At 40.9% G+C, this 14,247-nt stretch overlaps 3 protein-coding genes across 4 annotated transcripts in view; 2 read left to right on the top strand and 1 right to left on the bottom strand.

Annotated features, from left to right (window-relative positions):
* LOC134196507 (cilium assembly protein DZIP1L-like) overlaps nt 1-422 on the top strand; it is a 22,288-nt gene extending 21,866 nt beyond the window's left edge. For both annotated transcript variants that reach the window (XM_062665652.1, XM_062665651.1), the window contains exon 31: nt 1-422. This exon is cut by the window's left edge and continues 60 nt beyond it. In XM_062665652.1, the coding sequence (XP_062521636.1) occupies nt 1-53 (53 nt within the window). In that variant the 3' untranslated portion in view covers nt 54-422.
* Nucleotides 423-1,812: 1,390 nt separating this feature from the next.
* On the bottom strand, nt 1,813-3,221 carry LOC134196386 (acid ceramidase-like). The gene has a single exon (XM_062665498.1). It carries the CDS (start codon nt 3,181-3,183, stop codon nt 2,077-2,079), a length of 1,107 nt encoding a protein of 368 aa, XP_062521482.1. The 5' UTR covers nt 3,184-3,221; the 3' UTR covers nt 1,813-2,076.
* Nucleotides 3,222-5,016: 1,795 nt separating this feature from the next.
* LOC134196674 (uncharacterized) lies at nt 5,017-12,938 on the top strand. Its single transcript, XM_062665884.1, has 14 exons — nt 5,017-5,147; nt 6,506-6,652; nt 6,715-6,885; nt 7,448-7,561; nt 7,618-7,761; nt 8,370-8,480; nt 8,547-8,627; nt 8,725-8,838; nt 8,897-9,001; nt 9,328-9,426; nt 10,122-10,202; nt 10,260-10,411; nt 12,180-12,330; nt 12,594-12,938. The coding sequence occupies exons 1-14, from the start codon at nt 5,064-5,066 to the stop codon at nt 12,657-12,659; spliced, it is 1,620 nt and encodes a 539-aa protein (XP_062521868.1). The 5' UTR covers nt 5,017-5,063; the 3' UTR covers nt 12,660-12,938.
* The last annotated feature ends 1,309 nt before the right edge of the window (nt 12,939-14,247 follow it).

Here is a 14,247-nt window from a genome sequence, read left to right as displayed (position 1 = left end):
ACTTCTCTGATTTCGACGACGACGACTTTGAAACAACCAATCTGCAACATTGATAAGGTTTCATCACTTAACTTAGACGTAGTATACCTACTAGTACATGGTACATGTACGAGACTCGCAGTATGAAAAACGAGGAACGAGACACGGCTACATAACACTCACTAGATTCGGCCGGATTAGACGTATATAAGGAATACCGTATTTCATGATGAAAGCAGACCTCGTGGAAGAGATCGTTTTAGGTTTACACGAGTTTGGTCTGGTCTCTCATCATTTTAGCACTCAAACAGTTGTACTCAGGTCTAACTTGTATATGAGACTTAGGTTAGTGTTTTACATCGTAAAATTTTTAATCAATGTATATGATGTATTACCATCATTTGCAATGACGTTGTGTATGTTTGACCCAAGGCAGTCCAGCTCTGCATTTAGCACTTGAAGATGGCCATTTTTCTCGTAATCTTGGAGGCATGGACCCTGTCGTTTGCAGAGGTAGGGTTAACCTCCAAGGGTACTGACTGGCTCGCTGAAGAGACATTCACAAATGATGAATAGAGTCTGCACAGCTCATGGTTGATTGTCTGACAATATAATGTAACTTGAGTGTGGTTGAGGTACGGCACAGTAGAGTACTTATCCGTAAACGGTAAGAGTTAGAAACTGTTTACATGGGATTGCACAACTTGTGTGCTAGCTGTAGATGTAAAACATTTATTATTTGGAGTTTACTTCTAATTGCTCATTTTTAAAGTCATCCGAGATATTGGCAAGATCTTCGTAGTCTGAAAATTTTATATTGATATGTTAATTTAGCATTCAAAAGATATCGTGTTTACAGACAGACAATGGACAAATTGTCAACTGTTTGACTCTTAGTCGTAATTAGGGACCTCTTGGGTCCAAGTTGCCTTAGAACTTGCTGATTTTTGGTGTATGGCAAACAGACAGACAGACAGACACAAAGACAGACAGACAGACACAAAGACAGACAAACAGACAGACAGAGAGACAGGCAGACGTAGACAGATAGACATACTTAAAGACAGACAGACTGTTAGACACAAAGACAGACAGACTGATAGAGACAGACACAAAGACAGACAGACAAACAGACAGACAGATAGACACAAAGACAGACACAAAGACAGACAAACAGACAGATAGACACAAAGACAGACAGACTGATAGACACACAGACAGACAGATAGACACAATGACAGACAGACACAAAGACAGATAGAAACACAGACAGACTGATAGACACAGACAGACAGACAGACAGATAGACACACAGACAGACAGACACAAAGACAGACAGACTGATAGAGACAGATACAAAGACATACAGACACAAAGACAGACAGACTGATAGAGACAGACGCAAAGACGGCAGATAGACACAAAGACAGACAGACAGATAGACGCAAAGACAGACAGACACAAAGACAGACAGACACAAAGACAGACAGACACAAAGACAGACAGACAGACACAAAGACAGATAGACACAAAGACAGACAGACTGATAGACAGACACAAAGACAGACAGACACAAGGACAGACAGACACAAAGACAGACAGACACAAAGACAGACAGACACAGACGGCAGATAGACACAAAGACAGACAGACAGACAGATGGACGCAAAAGACAGACAGACAGACAGACACCTGAAAACATGAACACCTCACTTTCTGTTGTGCTATGCATATTGTAATAAGCAACCAAACATCAAATTGACGCTACGATTTAGTGCACAACAGTTGCAACAATAACAAATAGAACACATCACATTGCCACATGTCCCACACGACATCGATCTGCCAGTTGTGTTCCATTTGATAGTCTAATATTTCAACACTACACTAAGGGAATCAGGTAGGGAAGCCCCAAAGGTTACAACCAAAAATTAGAATCGAGTCAATCGATAATACTTTTACTGTTTTTTTTGTTTCAGTGCAAAAAGTATAAAAATTGACGCTAGAGGGTGTACAGCATTCACACCACAAACTACAGACTAACCATATAAATACTAGTTTGGCACGACTGTCAACAGTAGACTCCAGAGTTCCAAGTTATTTCCAATAGTAACCACGGAAGTAGCCCTGGACAGCGCTCATAACAACAGTATATTGAGTTTCCCCATTCAAGACGCCTCGTATTCCATCCCTTCCTGGCGTTTCCATGACGTGGAACAAAGTCGTGGCATTGATATTGGCTCGGCCGACCGCCTCGATCGCCTCGATTGCCAGTTTTCTTCGATCATCGGGATACGGTGGTGTGTATCTGTGATCATAATTCGTCTCGATAATGAACCATGGTTGAGGTCCATTCGGCATCTCCCACACTTCTACATGCTCTTCTTTCCGGGTTATCACGCAACCTTCGTTGTGCTCGGTGCCACCGACTATGTAATACACGGAGGTCGTGAGTGGCGTGTATGCAAGCGTTTTGACAGCGGCTTCATACGTCCTGTTGTTATCCAACACGTCACGTGACAGAAATCCAACTGAGACGCCCTTGTGATGCAGCAAGCGTTCGAACGATTGGATGATTGCTAGGATGTCAGACGTGAATCGTTCGTCAATCGTGATCGAGAAACCGTCGGGTCTCATACCCGATATGGCCCCGACGTACCCCGCCCACGTGATCGTCTTGTACTGCGTCACACCTCCCTTTTGAAAGTCGGCGATTATACTAATGTTCTTCAGAGATTCCTTCCCAAACGACCAGTCCATGTTCCTCGAGTGCCAAATCTGACCTTGACCGTCCTCGGTCACGATGCTCGTGCAGAAGTTTGAGAACTCGTAGAGAAGATTGATCGTAATTATGGTTTCCAAGGGCAGCAGTGTCCCGTATCCCAGTTCCCTTGCGGCATCGGCACACCCACGCAGCTCTTCGACATACTCGGGAATTAGGACGCCTTCCAGGTCACGTGACACTTCGTCGAGTAGGTCGAGGACTTCTTTACCGAAATTTGATGTGATGTACTCAATGGCCGGTCCGTACGTATACTCGAATCCGTACGTTGTCACCAGCTCTTTGATAACGCCTTGCCATCTCATCCGGGGACTCAGGTCTAGGTTGATGACCTTGACTGGCATGTCAGGAGGCATGGGAGGTAACGTGAGAGCGGCTATGCAGGCCACACGAAACAGTAACCAGAGGATTACACGCATCATACTGGCGACTTTTGAGCTTGCTAATGCCCGGATGGAAACGTGTACGGGGTTTGAGCAAGTTTTGTATCTGGCAAAAGAACAACCGCCAGGTAGCAGACTAAAGTAGTATCTAAACGAACAGTCGAGTTAACTGCTAATTGAAAGTTTGGATTCGTGTCACATCACATCCGGAGATTATACTAGTAAAGAAGCTGTGTTTACAACGTTGCTTCACAGCTACGAGCGTGTGTGTGTGTGTGTGTGTGTGTGTGTGTGTGTGTGTGTGTGTGTGTGTGTGTGTGTGTGTGTGTGTGTGTGTGTGTGTGTGTGTGTGTGTGTGTGTGTGTGTGTGTTTGCTTAGCTTGCTGTGTGTGTGTGTGTGTGTGTGTGTGTGTGTGTGTGTGTGTGTGTGTGTGTGTGTGTGTGGCACGTGTGTATTTATTATAAATATTAATGTAAATTTATTAATTTTTGTCTACTTATTGTCATTATCATTATTTATTCATTAGCTTGTTGCTTGAATGTATAATTCTTTGAAAACACAAGGATGCGTTGATGTGATTAAAGATAATTAACTAAATATCATCAATTCCCACACTACACTTCGAATTCAGCACAAGTGACAGAAGTGACGTTGTGTGTGTGTGTGTGTGTGTGTGTGTGTGTGTGTGTGTGTGTGTGTGTGTGTGTGTGTGTGTGTGTGTGTGTGTGTATTTATTGTAAATATCAATGTATATTTATTAAATTTTGTTAAATTATTGTCATTATTATTAATTAATCATATTAATCATTAGCTTAATTGATGCTAGAATGTAAACGGCAATTCTTTGAAAACACCTAGATTTATGAATGTGATTAAAGATAATTAACTAAATACCATCAATGTCCCACACTACTTCGAATTCACACAGCTACGCAACTCTTGCACGGCGCGGGCTTGTTATCCACGTTATGTCTCAATTCTGCATGTATAGCGCTCTTGTATCACTGAAAGTTAATAAATTAATTAACTGTTGAGATGGACTATCAAATTATCATACTTTTATTGAATCGTCGCCATCTTTCGTTCCGCTATTTCGTTGCAGCTAGAGATCGGTCTACGTCTCCTAGCTGCATAGAAAATACTGTGAAGCGACATCATGTATATCTAGCGACCGGATCCAGAAGATATTAAGCAGCGTCAACGTTTCCTACGAATCTTTCTTGCATGACGACGTCGATCGTTCATCATCAGTCCTACTTAGAACATATTGCTCTCTTGAAGATCGCGGATGACATGCTAGATGCATGGTCCCATGGGACCTTAGCTTGGCTTCTTGTAGAACGATAAATTCGTTTGTTTTGCGATTCTCTTGTAAAAAGTAACAAACGCATACAACTATTACCTGATCTTTACTCTGCGCTTCTCGGTTTGACTACATTTTGACCGTAAAATGGAGGTTTACGACATCTCGGCTTTTCTGTCATAGTGCTCGGGATTGTTACGTCACCCATTGTTGATGTCCCAAAGGACGGCTGATTGGCTCTACAAATTCCCGAGAGTGATTCAGGCTGACAAGCTAGTATTACGTCACCTACGTTTAGCGTCCCAAAACGACTGCTGATTGGCTGACGAACTCCCCCGTGACACACGCTTACAAACAAACATAGATAGATAGTTACAAACATAGGTACAGACATACCGACAGACAGACCGGAAGTCAATTCAACCCGTTTAGAGTGAGCTTCTCGCGAAGCATTTCACCACTTATTGTGGTGTACTTCTTTTACGCTCGTAGCTTAATTAAGGCGGAGCTATTCTGTGCGCACGTGCATGTCACGTGTAAACGTGACGTCACGTATATATACGGGTATCTCTCAGCGTTATATCACATCATTTTCAGCGGAGTTAGTGCGTCAACATGATCCGTTCATTCTTCAGAGCCGGGGCTCGATCTTTCCTCACTCCACGTCGCTACTCGAGCCGTAAAGTTTCTGTCCTGCAGGTAAGCACACTAGACTAGAGACCAGGTGCATGCCTGCAAATGTAAATGTCCACAGATATGTGTGCAATCATTATTTTTCGTAATACTATAGTCGCTTTAAAATTTTTAACTACAAAATTGAACTGTATTTGAAGGGATTTGCGCACGAGGTCGCCGTCGACACTTTTGTATTGATTGTCGTGATGCGACTTGATGCGACGCGGGTGAACCTGTCTGCGTCACTAGACGTGTGGGCGTATCCGAATACAAACCAGTTGGCGCTAGCGCTTGTTGGACGCACATTGTAATGTCGAATTCTAACGCAACATGCTTTTTCGTGCTCGTAATTGTTTGAATTTGCGTGTCAGTTAGTGGTGCGACGTCAACGACTCTGCATTCTAGAACAATTCGAAAAATTTCGTAGCAAATGAGCGAATTGTGTTGTACGTGTATGTAATCGGTGTTACACTAAGTTTTGAAGAAAGTGTTACGGTAACAATATTGGAAGAATGACGGTGAGCGTCAACTTTTCGAATGCGACAAATTATTTGGGGGAATTCCCTATCTAGTTGCGCGACTGTATGGGCGCCCGAGGGCCACCGCATAGAAAGACCCGTATATAAATAGCTATGCGCGTGAACGGTTCTGCGCACACCTTATCTAAATGGCTCTGCACATGCACATGTACGTTTCGCACCGTCATCCAAATGACGGGCCGATTCCAAAACCTTGAGGTACTAGTGGTTGCTGATTAAATGGACGAGATGTGTGTTTGATTGCTACATAGTATTAAATTGCATAGAAATTACATCAGTAGTATGCTTGTCTTAACTTTTAATAGCCTTGACTCTAACCCATATTCTAATTTTGAATTAAATTTTATATTAACACTTTTTATGCATACTATCTGTATCAATATGGAAATTGTGAATTGTAGTAGTTTGTAGTAATTGAGTACAAGATTGGCAAAATGGATTATTAGTGTATTCTTCAATTTTCATACTACATATAGCACCAGTACAGTGAATTTCTCTTTCACACACACACACACACACACACACACACACACACACACACACACACACACACACACACCCTCTCTCTCTCTCTCTCTCACACACACACACACACACACACACACACTCACACGCGTGCGCACACACACTCACATGCGCGCGCACGTGCACACACACACACACACACAACTACACGCAGATATGCTCATAGCTCTGAAGCAAGTAGAACACAGCTTCATTTACTAGTAAAGAGTATGTATACATGCAGCAAGTTGTTGCAGTTGTAGATCTGGAGTCAAAGCTGGGTGATTGATACACCAAGGGGTGATTATATTTTTAGTAATCTTTGTATATCTGCTTCAGAGTGGATTGAGAGCTATTCAGAATTTGGAAGGGGCACAAGTTCATCTCTACTATCTTCAGTGTATGGCTCAAGCGTCGTATATGATACATCATGACAAAAATGCTTTTTTGGTGGATCCGAGACGTGATATAGAAGCATATCTTTATGTGTGATGTTTACATAACTTTTTTATTGTATCGTATGCTGTGATTGTAATGTTATGTTGTAGGATCTTGAATCAAAGAATTTGTCTCTCAAAGGAATATTCTTGACTCACATCCATGCTGACTTTGTGTCTGGTCATAAAGAGTTAATCGATCATACGGGAGCTGTCGTGTACATGGGACCTGGAGTGAAGGACCGATGTCAGTTTCAGTTGACTGAACTGCCAGATGATGCAGTAAGATTCAGTATTGTAGTAGATTTGTATTGAAGGTACTGTTGCATCCTGTGTTAACAAACTGTAGCAAAAGGATTGACATTAATTAAGTTGTACGAAAATATGGAATTGGGTTGTTACGTTAGTAAGTATATGGGTGCATGGGCAGTTGAGCAGAAATTGTTTATAATTGAAATACACAATACAATTTATTAATTTTTGTTAATTAATTTTTAGTGATTATTAATTTATTGATTTATGTAATTCTTGGGGCTTATAAAAATGAACTTGTAGTAAGGATGTCGTTAGTTGAACGGTATGAGAGTATGTTGACATGTATTTCTATAATCAAAGTGTCATTCCATGTCTTGAAGATTAATTAATTAATTAAAATGTCATTGCATGTCTTTAACAATTAACCCATTACTGAGATTTTTTCATGCAATATGATACATGCATTAGTGTAAGTAGGCTAATTCAGTGTTATAATAGCCTTGAGCGTTTTATAGGTAGAGTGCATACCTTACTTTGTCAGTGACAATTTCATTGATTGATTATTGAATTTTTGTTATTTTTGATTCAGGTTGTGGATGTGTCAGACAAGTTTGAAATAAGAGCACTTCACACCCCAGGCCATACACCGGAATCAATGACATTTGTCTTGGTCAACAAATTGAATAACAAGACGCCACTTGCCGTATATTGTTGCATTCAGTTGACTGAAAATTTGTTTCTAACTTAATATTATGTTAGGCATTTACTGGTGACACTCTCTTTATTGGATCTGTTGGACGTCCTGATCTGGTTGGATCTCTCAACTTCACTGCTGAAGAGATGTCAAGATTGATGTATGACAGTTTGGAGAAGAAAATCAAGACACTACCAGATGATGTTGTGGTATGTCAACAATAAATAATTTTAGTTGACAACAGAATGCACGTACATGTTTTTTATATTTTTGGCACATAGTCTTTTTCAATAATAAATAAATCTATGGAATGCAGCGATTCTTATTTATATTTATTATTGTTATAAACAAGTGTTGCTGAACTGAAATAGCAATTGAAATACTATAGTTGAACTTTCTTAGACTGCTTTGTGACTGAATACTTTTACGTAGACATACCAGGTAGCATGTATACACTGAGACATTGCATTTTTCTTAACTCTCATTATACTCTTTACATTCAACCATTTACTTTCTGATAACAAGAAATGAGAGCAATAAGCATGTTTTACAGAGAAGAAATATGCTCTCAATTGATCACCTTTGCTTCAGTAGTCGTCAACCCAGACAGGCAGATGTCTATCTGAACGTTAGCGTTTATAGGTAGCTTACATCTAGTAGCTGGAGAGAACGACAACTGCATATTTGTGTGAGTGTGTGTGTGTGCATGTGTGTGTGTGTGTGTGTGTGTGTGTGTGTGTGTGTGTGTGTGTGTGTGTGTGTGTGTGTGTAATTGTTTTCATTGTTTTGTTTTAGCTTATTCTTGTTGTTTGATTAGGTCTATCCGGCTCATGGAGCGGGTTCGCCATGTGGTAAGAACTTGAGTGATGATTTGTGGTCAAGTATAGGGAATGAAAAACAAAACAATCCAGCTTTGCAGTTTGATGCAGTAATTTGCTTTACATTTCTTACAGTTTTACCGAGTGTTCTATTTTGCTATTGTTCTATACAAAAGGTGGAGCCGTTTGTGAAGTATCTCACAACAGACCAACCTCAAGCACCTCAATACTTTTTTCATGATGTTGAATTGAATCTGGTGCGTTTCTTCATTCAAACTCATCTTGTGCTACAGTCTCACAGCTTGATACTGTGTTACTGTATGCTTACAATCTTGAGGTACTGCTGTTGTATAGGCAGGGGCTCCATCAGTGTCAGAAACTGTGGAGAAATGCAAGTGGACGAAACCGTCAGAACTGCACAGCATTTTGAAATCAGACACGACTGTTTGCGTTGTCGACACTCGTTCTGTGAGATTGAGTTGGCTTTTGTATTTTATTTCAATTTAATTGTCAATTTATATGTTAGAAAGAGGAATACTATCACTCTCATATTGGCAAGTCGCTGTTGTTTTCTATGGGAGGTCAAGGTGGCACAACGTTAGCGATTTGGGAAGGAAACTTTGCCATTTGGGTAAGGCTTAGTCTGGAGGTTTGATAAATTTATTAGCATGGAGGACATACCTGATACGTGTTAAACATTGATATTAATTGATAGCTGAGATATAAAGTTTGTATTCTAAATGATAATGCTATCAAGTGCATTTAGTCTAATGACATACTGAGAGTGACCTAATCCTGTAGTAGCTTATAGTAACGTTTGTAATGCGGATAAGACAAAGATTTATAGATGCACACATACATATCTGACTGAGTTCTATTTTTATAATGTATTTGCACACAAGGTATGTTAGAATGAAGGAGGTTACGCAGCCATACAGCTTGTTTGCTTTCACACAGGTTGGGACTCTTGTTGGACCCAGCAGACGGTTGGCTGTTATTGCTAGCGAAGGTCAGGAGACAGAAGCCGTTCAGCGACTGGCTCGAATTGGATATCAGGTACACACACACAGACACACACACACACACACACACACACACACACACACACACACACACGGACATGGACAGACATGGACATAAACACAGACACACCTTGACACACACACACACACACACACACACACACACACACACACACACACACACACACACACACACACAAACACACACACACACACACACACACACACACACACACACACACAATGGGGTCATAGTTGCATTTGTTTTTAGAGTTTTATTAGGAGCTTTCGTTATTCATATTTTATGATCAGCATTCTTTAAAACCTGTGCATGAATTAATTTTGACTTGATGAGCGACAAGTCATTGTTTAAATGGCTTAAATTAGAGCATAATCTCAATTGTCGAAAGTCTAGCTTTGGTTTACTGCTTGTGTTGTGGCTTACAAGTGAGTAGATCATAAAACAAAATAACATAATTTTATTGTGGTATGAATTCCTTGCAAGACAGTACAGGAGATTGATGTTGTGAAGCTCTGTGGTTAATTGGTTATTACTGGTTTTGAATTAACGTATAGTTTATATCATAGTTGATTATTTTCTTACTGTTATGTTGATGTGTGATGATTTTGTGGTGATTTGTTTGTGTTCCGATTTGATTTTCTGTACTGTCTTTGTGCACGGTACTTTTCCCATTTGCCTCTATACTTACCTCTTACGTATGCCTCTAGCCAGAAATTGTTCTCGATGGAGGAATGAAGGCGTGGGAGGCCGAACAGCTTCCTGTTGACAAGAGCAACCTCGTGGAAGTGGTGTGTTGTACTTGAACAGGCTTGTGGTGTATACAATATTATTTGTGATTTGATCAGAGAAGTGAGGAGCAGTTGACCCGTTTAGTCGACAATGACGATACTGTACTTGTTGATGTTCGTACGGCATCTGAGTATGCGAACAATCACATCAAGAGTGCTATTAACATTCCACTCAGCAATTTGATGACAACACGTCATGATCTCAACAAGTCAGAAATTATATGTGATCTTGTAGTATTGTATGGTCAGGTGCTTGTACACACGTGAGATGTAATTTATGCTGAAATATTTGAAAAAAGACTCTTACCCAGTCCTTTCGTCATGCACTCGTATATTCATGTGCTCAACCATATATACGGGTACATGAGGAGAGGACTGGGTATGAGTCTAAGTGAAAATGTAAATTTGTCACTTGTTTTTTATTTTTCAACTGCACACATACGTACATGTACATATCATGAATGTCTGTAAAGCACCCCAGATGCTTATGAAATGAAACAAATTTATATGCTGATTTATGCGGGATTAAATGTTTCGAGTGTCTATTTAGGCAGAGGTGCTTATTAGCTTAAACAAAGGGCATCTTTAGTTAATTTGTTTGCTTTTGTGGTTGTCTGTTTAATGTTCCATAGCTAAGTGTTGATTCATCTGTTGTTGTCTGTCTGTCTGTCTGTCTGTCTGTCTGTCTGTCTTTTTGTCTGTCTGTGTCCGTCTGTCTGTCTGTCTGCCTGTATGTCACAATCCACGTGCTATTAAGAGTTGTGTTATGGATATGGTCAGAGGAGGAGCTATACCGGCGTTTGGCAATAACTGAGTCAATACGTAATGACTGGATTGGGATTTACCGGTAGTGTATAAATGTAGTCATCAGACAGCGTTGGGTCAGTCTTTGTGAGATGTGTAGAGGCGGATAGGTGTGCTGAAGTTTTAAGCTGTTCTTTAACGTAGTGACGAGTATATTGTGTTCTCACTGTCTCTTTCGAGTGTCAGGCCGCTGTGCGATTCACTAGGGGGCAATCGGAAGCTGTCTTGCTGCGTGTTAACTTTCCATTCGCGCGCAACATCTGTCTGTCTGTCTGTCTGTCTGTCCATTATTAGTTGCCAGCTATTGACTCCACACAGCCATTGTTGCATCAGAAAGAAAACACATCTTGTGTTCAATGGTTGCAATGTCAACACCTACCAATCGAGCTCGAATACCGCATCTTGATCCAAGGCGATTTAACCAGACCAAGCTTTTTGCCAAGTTACTTTGCAACAGTACAGACACTGAAACAATAAGGGGCGCTTATTTAGGCAAGGCACTTAAACCGATGTTTTGTTTATCAAGTTATTTGGTGTTTGATTTACTGCCTGGGGCATTACGGACAGGCGGTTATTCAGACATGCATTGTACACACTTTGCCAAGTGATTTACAGACATGACTGTCATGGTTGAGTTATTTTATTTTAGTTATTTCACTTTAGTTTGCAAGATTGAAACAGCTTTTCACATGATGATTAGACAAGGCCTTATCCACTCACCATAGTGCGCTTGGCCACCATTGCTGATTGAGCCTTTTAAGTGCCAACACCCTAGGAGCAAAATGTAATCTACGCGGCCTAGCGCGCGTTACATGGGCGTGTTTTAGGGAACGCCCTTGCCAAGCGTAAGATTAAGGACAACCGTTGCTGCTCCATTGATATTAATATGTATCTTACAACTTGTTCTCACAAAGCAGTAATGTACCTCAAAAATATATTATTTTATTACCTACTGTAGCACCAAGACCGGAAGTGGCAGTATTTGTGACACAGACAACTTCTTGAAAACCTGAGCAGCAATGGCTGTACAGGCTGTGTGGTGTCCTATGGCCCTGACTGCATTCATGTTATAGTTATAAGCTAGTGGTTTTGCTTGTGTAGATGTTCCTGACCATTTTGTTGTAATTTTCTATACTAAATTTATTGTGATTATTTGTTGTGTTGATATATTAGAACCAAACTATATGTGGTTTACTGCCATTCTGGCTATCGATCGTCAATTGCTGTATCGGTTCTTCAGAATGTTGGTCTGCAGGCCACCGACATCGCAGGAGGATTTGCGACAGTCAATGTGTGTGTCCCTCAGTACACAGCAACCGGTCAGGTAGGATGAAATATGTAATATGCAATATACTAATGGATAAGTAACAAGCACTGCATGCTAAAATGATTAGTGTGAAATGTGAGTTAGTTGAAGTGCTGTGATGTCTGCAGTGGTTGTTGTACAGGCACACTCCATTTTTGCTTTGGCAAGGGATTACATACATATGATCACGTTTGCAGTTAATTGATTGTAATTATTTAGAATTTTTTGTTTTACTAAAGCTAGTATTGTGTGTGTACAGTACTTGCTTTACTTAATTGTAGGTATGTCCAAACATGCGTAAGACAGTGGATGACCTTCAAGCGGTAACTGTTCGTGCAGTGTCGTAAATCGATTTGCAAAACAAAAAGGGAGAGAGTGATAAAAGGTTGAGACTAGTAGAACAGGTTTAGTTGACAAGAGTATGTTGTTGTGCTAATTAGCTCGACTGCATGTGTGTATGCTGTATAGTGTGTTATAGTGTGTTGTTTATGGTAATACGTATGTAGTACACTAAATTCAGTGTGTCAATGCTCTACAATGTAGTCATTGTAGTCAATGTCAATGTAGTCATTCCGTTGGATTATACCGCATTGTGGATCTCCTAGTAGCCTTTGACGCCACTTGCCTTATTTGGACACACACACACACACACACACACACACACACACACACACACACACACACACACACACACACACACACACACACACACGCACACACACACACACATATACCTGGACCTGGTCCAGGAGCCATAAGAAACGAGACTTTGTAGAAGTCACCAGACTTGGCAAGTAGCTGTACAGTACTCAAAACTTAAGGGTGTTAACTGTCTTCCGGTCTGCGGGTTATCTAGTTTCCTAGGCTCAGGAATGTGTCACGCCCTAAATGTGGTTCAATCACATACCGGCATTTAGCAACCAGAGACAATTGATGACTGCCAATCAGTCCTCGAGCTCAGGGCTTGAGAAACGCTCATAAAAGAGTTTTTACCAGAACAGTGTAATTCCTGTTTGCGATTGCCAGGGAAATAAACACAAGAACTTGCCTGTCTGCAACTGCTATTAATTAAACGTGAAATAAATTGCGTTCGCGGCTCACGACCATTATATGGGAATCTAACATTGCGTAACCAGGAGCGATACTTATGTCCCGTATGCGGTAACTGTCACTGCGTACTTTGACGACTACAGACCATTTATCATAATTTTTAAATTTTACTATTTCGTGGTTTTCAGAAGGCTCCTAGCTGTGGAAGCGAGGGTGTAAAATCAGTTCAAAGACTTTAGTTTTTAGCATATCTAGGCAATGGAACCGGGGGACATGGGGGCACAATTTCCCTACAAATTCTCGACGCTCTAACCATGCCACGTAGAAACTGGTAACACTGACACGACAAACTGAATTGTTGGTTTCCTGTCTTTGTATAGAATATGTAGCATGCATATATATCTATTTAGATATATATGATTAATTAATAATACATCTAGCCTTGTTGTGCAGAGCTACTCCCTCTTAGGAAAAACTGTGCCTCCTCAACCAAATCTAGGTTCCTACGCCTCTGAGTACTATTGTCATTCCATTACTACGTAGTGTATTAGTAAGACGACACATTGGTGCATACAGGAAGTCTCTGCCGAGAGAGGGGCAGACGATTTTACACTCAGACTAATGACTCACTTTCTCTGAGCGGTGAATTAGCGCGAAGATATGTGGGGCACGAGCCTCCACGTTCCCGCTTCTGTCGCCTGTATACGAGATAACGAGGTATATACACGTGGATCACCTGTCAACAGTTGTAAAGGGACACTTCAATTGTTACCTGTTTGCGACGTCGCACGTGCGCACTGCATGTGTAGATGTTTGCATGACCTGTTACTATTTATTCACTACACGTTGCCAGTATAATTGTGTCTATACGACTCTGGATGCGCC

Source organism: Corticium candelabrum, chromosome 21, assembly GCF_963422355.1.
Source record: "Corticium candelabrum chromosome 21, ooCorCand1.1, whole genome shotgun sequence".
In the NCBI taxonomy this organism is placed as follows: Eukaryota; Metazoa; Porifera; class Homoscleromorpha; order Homosclerophorida; family Plakinidae; genus Corticium; species Corticium candelabrum.
This window is presented reverse-complemented; position numbering and strand designations above follow the sequence as displayed.

What these genes read in the sequence shown, in the direction of transcription:
- LOC134196386 (XM_062665498.1), bottom strand. Translation starts at nt 3,183, where the DNA reads ATGATGCGTGTAATCCTCTGGTTACTGTTTCGTGTGGCCTGCATAGCC.
- LOC134196674 (XM_062665884.1), top strand. Translation starts at nt 5,064, where the DNA reads ATGATCCGTTCATTCTTCAGAGCCGGGGCTCGATCTTTCCTCACTCCA. An exon ending in ATAACAAGACGCCACTTGCC is followed by an intron (nt 7,562 to 7,617) that starts GTATATTGTTGC and finishes ATATTATGTTAG; the next exon opens with GCATTTACTGGTGACACTCT. An exon ending in CACTACCAGATGATGTTGTG is followed by an intron (nt 7,762 to 8,369) that starts GTATGTCAACAA and finishes TTGTTTGATTAG; the next exon opens with GTCTATCCGGCTCATGGAGC.